Source organism: Mycetomoellerius zeteki, unplaced genomic scaffold (genome assembly GCF_001594055.1).
Source record: "Mycetomoellerius zeteki isolate Tzet28-1 unplaced genomic scaffold, Tzet1.0 scaffold117, whole genome shotgun sequence".
Classification (NCBI taxonomy): domain Eukaryota; kingdom Metazoa; phylum Arthropoda; class Insecta; order Hymenoptera; family Formicidae; genus Mycetomoellerius; species Mycetomoellerius zeteki.
Genome location: NW_017256095.1, coordinates 179892 through 185681, shown reverse-complemented (window position 1 = coordinate 185681; position 5790 = coordinate 179892). Strand labels below are relative to the sequence as shown.

Sequence of the window (5790 nt, the reverse complement as noted above, 5' to 3'; positions counted from 1 at the left end):
CGAAAATCGGATGCAGTGTGAATCCAGCAATTCTCGGATGGTAATCCGAACACGCCTCTGGAGAGAAAAGGAAGAAAGATGAACTGTGGTGCAAAAGCTCAATTAAAAAGAACAGGCCTAGACTGTGTTCGGAAATATCACCCGAGTGCCCACGTGTATCATCTTATCTTTATTTAACATTGGATGAATAACAAGGATAAAATGATACACGGAGCACTCGGGTGATGTTTCCGAACGCAGCCTGAATGGACAACAAGGATAAAATGATACACGGAGACACTCGGGTGATATTTCCGAACGCAGCCCTAGTGATTGTGGCAACACTTTTGAACCGTTGCAAAGTTTTCAAATAGTTTACAAGAAAATGATCCAGAATGTTTATCGACAAGAAAAATTGCAACTTTAATGAATAAAATCTTTTTGACATTTTCAAACGAAATAAGTGTATGTTAAAAATATGTCAGGACTATAAATAATAAGAGTATATTTTAGATTACACACTCAGTGAAAGGAAAAGGGAACGCAAGATTTGAACGATCATTATTGATATTGAAGGAACAGTTATTGTTAATTACGTACAATTGTAATGTTACACAACAATATGGATTTTTGCGCTTAGTAGAAAACCATGAGATATTTGTCATATTTATCCGATTACAAACACAATACGCGAGACACGTGAGGTTACGTCTTACTGTTATGAAGATACGATTTCAAGCTCTTTTGTAACAATCAATGTACAATTTGTACGCGGACCAATTTGTCAATTGCATATTTCGCGAGAATGAGCGGGGATGTAGAATACAATGTTACTGCTAGATACCGAACGGTTAGAAAACACCTGGACAACCTGGGGTACAAGCAGGCGCTGTCGTTGGATGCTCTACCTCTGATAGAGGCCTTGTTGGCCGATCTTATTCAAACTACAGACAGTCTAAAACATTTTAAAGCTGTTGCTCAGGAAAATATCGAGGTATGCAAGATATGCCATTCAATGCATATTCGTGACAATATTCAGTTTCCTGTGAAGTCTTTGGACTTTTAAAGAGAAACATTTGAATACAGTTTCATTTGTCTAACTTCAAGTAAAAGCTAATATGAAGAAAATGCAATCTTTTATGCCTGTTCTACAATAGAGTCGTAAGTCATAAACCATAAGAAATTGGCCAATCACAGTTGAATACGACAAAAATAATCAACTATAATTGGTTAACTTCTTATGCTTAGGTCTCGCAACTCCATTGTAGAATGTCGTAACATTACCTGACGAATAATGTATTAGTCATGAACAATTGTGAATTATACTATTAATAATTTTTCATCAATCGGCAGGCATGCAGCCAGTTGCAATTATCTGTTGATCCTTACAAGTGTGATAACGCGAGATTGGTGCGAGAATGCAATCAACTTCATTCAGATGTGATAGAAACTAAGGAGGCGCATCAGAAGCAAGTCAAGGATTTTAAAAGGCAGATATACAAGTTAGAATGTGAATGCAATGATCTGCAATTAACATCCTCACGAAACATTCATAAAATAAAGGAGCTAGAAGCAGAGTCAGCTGCCAAGTCTAAAAAGATATTGGAGCTTCAAGGCAAATGTCTAAAACCAACTATTATTAATGTTGGTCTTAGTAAGTTGCTATTTTGCTGCAAATATCGACAAAGTATCATTATAATATTAATTTTTAAGTCATGGGACGTATATCTTTACGAAACTTTTTAGCTGCTAAGAAACGTCCTTGCTTTCCTCTTCGAAGGCCAGTCTTGGAAACTGAGCTGATGCCAAGGGCAAAGGGTTCACTGCCAAAATTAAGTAGCATGGAGCCTAAGATAATAGATGTAATAAACATGGCGGATCACAAAATGAATTGCTTAAGTCAAGAGGTAACGAAATTACGAGAGGAGCTTTTATTGCAAACCGATACCATAGAGACCTTTGAAAAACAGGTATACTAAGCATCAATATTTATGCATGTGTTTCTTCTTTATGAATGTCATCAACAGTTTCTAAAAAAGAATAAAAATATGCTAACTAATGGTGATTGGAAGAACTAGTGCGCACTGGTGCATATTAAAGCCATTTTACACTATTATATATTTAATTTGAGTATAAAAATAAAATGCAAATATTTTGAATTATGAAATACATATTTTACCTAATAGTACAATAAAATGTATTAAGTATTTCACGATTTAATCGATTTCTATGTTTATTTATAAACATATCTTTACGTTATTTTGTATACGACGGCTTTAATGTACATCAGTGTGCACTGAGTGCGTCCAATCGAATTTGCTAAAAGTCATTTCTCTGCATGCTAATTATTGACGCATGGTAACAATATTTTTTTTAAATTGTGTTACTCATTAACACATTATGAAATAATTATATACTAAGGCTGCCATTGATACATAAGGTGTCTTTATGCAAAAGAAGTTTTGTCGCTCTTAATTTGTATTTTCTATCTTTTAAATATGGTTTTAAATCATTTTTTTAACATCTTTAGTCAAAGTGCAATTTGATAAAAAAATTTTGCACTTTTTACATTTCCGTTCTAGAGAAATAATTGGTATTCTGGTGCTAAAATAGTTTTGTACATATGTATATGGCTCTGTATGTATTGAAAAATTTTAGTAACATCGGCAAATAAACAATTATCTGTTTTGATCAATGGTTTTAAATATTGTGATTAGATTTTGGTTTCTCTAAACTAAATTAGTATACAGTACACATCTTGGAAAAATCTTAATAACTTAAATCTGGCAGAAGCATGCATATGCAATTGGTGTTAGGACTGGAAAATTTTATTTAATTATTTCATATTTTTAGCCCTTTTTTGCGATCTGAATGTTTTTTATATCCAAGTGAGATTTTACTCTCAAATATCTCAGAAATAAAAAAGGAGACAGATTCCAGTTTCTCCTTCTAAAATATTTTGTTAATAGAGATTTTGTTGAGGAAAAGATATTGAAAAGTAACCCTGAAATTTTTCACATTTTTTTTGAAAGCCTAAAATAGTAAAACAAATTAGGCTGGATAAAAAATCCAGATTGCAGACGAAAAGAGTAAAAATATGATTGTAGACAGAGACAAAACTTTTGGCACTTCCCCTCCCCTTGTTAATGCACCTTTATGTAGTTCGCACCTGTTTGTGGCAGTCCTGTATATGTATATATATATATATATATATATACATATGTATATATTTACCGTATACATATATATATTAATATGATAACATAGTATACATATATGAATATGTTATAAACTGAAGAATCTTTTATAGTTGGCCACAAAGGAAAAAGAAATAATGCGACTGAGAAAAATGTTGGAAGGTGGTCGTTCTTATGCTGCAATCAGCAAGGACTGCACTTGCAAAAAGAAATCTGGTGCTACTCACGATGCTACAGAGATTAATGAAATGAAGGTTTTCCAACAGGTCAAGTTGGAGCTGGAACAACAACTAAAAGGCAAGGAATTTAGTAGAGTAGAGAGATTCCTACAGTATTTACTTTCAACATAATTATTTGATCATAAAATTATGAAGACATTCAATTCACCCACTTAATTTTTCTTGAACGATGCAGAATCTCTAAATAAACAACATGATGCTATGTCTCAGGCAATGAAACTAGCAGCACGAAATGAGGAACTGGAGAAAGAATTACGAGATATAGATCACATTGCATTAGCTGTAGAAGCCGACTGTAATTCTGCAGTTAAAGAGAATAACAGAAGAGTTTGTAGGCTCCAAGTAATTACGGTTGCATTAATGTATATTTTTAGTATAATTTTTTTGTTTTCACATTCTTATGCTTATTTAGGAGAAGTTAGAGGATGTCATGACACAAATGCATGTCTTGGAACGCGAGTTAACTGTAGAACGTAGAGAGGTACAAGAGTTAAGAGCAGATCTAGAAGCATGTAGGCTTGAAAAACGTAATATTCAACGTACTTTAGAATCTACATTGGACGAAAAGAAACAAATGTCTGATAAGATCAATCAATTAACAGTTATTGGTATGTCAAAATTGTTCATTTTTTTATATTTTCCCTTTTAACAGCCTGGGCTACTTGTATCGAAGGTGAAAGTTTAACATAATATTGCAGAAAAAAGTGTAAATATGGAAAGACTGACTAAAGAAAATGATTGCCAAAGACAAAATATCAATCAATTGCAATTTATTAATAAAATATTAGAAGAGCATATACATAAAAAAAATATTAGACAAAATAATGGAGGGAATGAACAGACGCAAGCAAAAGAAAAGAGAGAAAAGAATGATCAGAATAAAGGGATGAAAACTACTAAGAAAAAAAATGGTATTAATAGTAAATTGATTTTGAAGTGTACAGCCCAGGAAAATGTTAATTATAAATTTTAATTAAAATGGATCGTTTGTTTTTAAAAAATAATTATCATATGAAAAGAAAATACACTCGTCAACAAAATTATCGCAACATAAATTTATACCATAATTTCAAGTAAGCATAATTCGTGAAAAATGGTCGCATTTAAAAAGTTTTTTCTTTTACAAGGGTAAAGTCTGTACTTTAATAAGCTCTCAATGGATTTTGAATTTATTCTTACTTCTACCTGGCATCTTTTCAAAAAGTAAGGACTTTTTTTTTTTAATTTGTATAGTTTGACGCATTCCATGGGGTGGAGTAAATTTTTTTCGTCATGATAATTGTCGTAAATTATGGATTTTTCTCTTACAAATTAAAAAAAAAATTAAGCTTCGTACGATTTTTTTTCGATGAAATAGAGACCGTTATTCATAGTCAGTTCTTATATTCAAGATTATCTTAAGTTCAATCTTGAGATGTCATGAACCAGTCAGAGGCCGGTATTCATAATCGATTCTTATTTCAAGACCGTCTTAAGTAGTATCTTAAGACGCTAATGCGCTTTTCTGATTGGTTCGTGACTTCTTAAGATCGTACTTAAGACGGTCTTGAATATAAGAACTGACTATGAATACCGGCCAGAGAGCCGCATTATCATCTTAAGACATTACTTAAGACGGTCTTGAAATAAGAACCAACTATGAATACCGGCCACAGTGTATCAAACTTACCTATATGTATTTTATTCAATTATCGCCGGCAATAGCACCACGGGGAGGTTGTTGGTCTGATTTTGTGTGCGTGCATGAGTGCGTACGTACGTGCGTGCGGGGAGATGGATATATGCGAGGGTATATTTGCTCTTTAAAATTGTGTATTTCTGCCTCGTCTTCGGATGACTTCTTGTAAATGTGCATGCATATTGATGGAAGCTCTAATTGAAGCTTGAGGAATTTCTTATCATATTAGATGCAATGCTGCTTCCAGTTGCTGCAGATTTGTTGACTGTACCTCTAAACTTCATAGTCTTCTTCCCATCATATTCCATACATGTTCAATGGGATTCAAATCCGCACTCATTGGTGGATGTGATAGCATCTCGATGTTTTATCCTGATGATCCTGATGTAAAAACACTCATCCACATACCACCAAAATTGCAATTAACTTATTCGAAGAAAACAACATCGAGATATCACATCCATCAATGAGCGCGGATTCGAATCCCATTGAACATGTATGGGATATGATGGGAAGAAGACTACGAAGATAAGAGGAACCGCCAACAAATCTGCAGCAACTGGAAGCAGCATTACATCAAATATAGTCGGAAATGCCTCGGGCTTCAATTAGAGCTTGCATCAATATACGTGTACGTTTACAAGAGGTCATCCGAAGACGAGGCGGAAATACACAATTTTAAAGAGCAAATATCTTC

The 5790-nt window shown here is 33.4% G+C and overlaps 1 protein-coding gene across 4 annotated transcripts in view; it reads left to right on the top strand.

The window, feature by feature from the left end:
• Positions 1 to 348: 348 nt before the first annotated feature.
• LOC108729524 (Centrosomal protein 135kDa) overlaps positions 349 to 5790 on the top strand; it is a 56991-nt gene continuing 51549 nt past the window's right edge. For 3 of the 4 annotated variants that reach the window (XM_018458708.1, XM_018458695.1, XM_018458689.1), the window contains exons 1-7: positions 349 to 973; positions 1333 to 1633; positions 1726 to 1949; positions 3290 to 3473; positions 3591 to 3757; positions 3828 to 4023; positions 4114 to 4326. In XM_018458708.1, coding sequence (XP_018314210.1) covers positions 785 to 973; positions 1333 to 1633; positions 1726 to 1949; positions 3290 to 3473; positions 3591 to 3757; positions 3828 to 4023; positions 4114 to 4326 — 1474 coding nt within the window. In that variant the 5' untranslated portion in view covers positions 349 to 784. The remainder of the gene's footprint in view (positions 974 to 1332; positions 1634 to 1725; positions 1950 to 3289; positions 3474 to 3590; positions 3758 to 3827; positions 4024 to 4113; positions 4327 to 5790) is intronic. The other variant, XM_018458702.1, reaches the window with a different exon arrangement.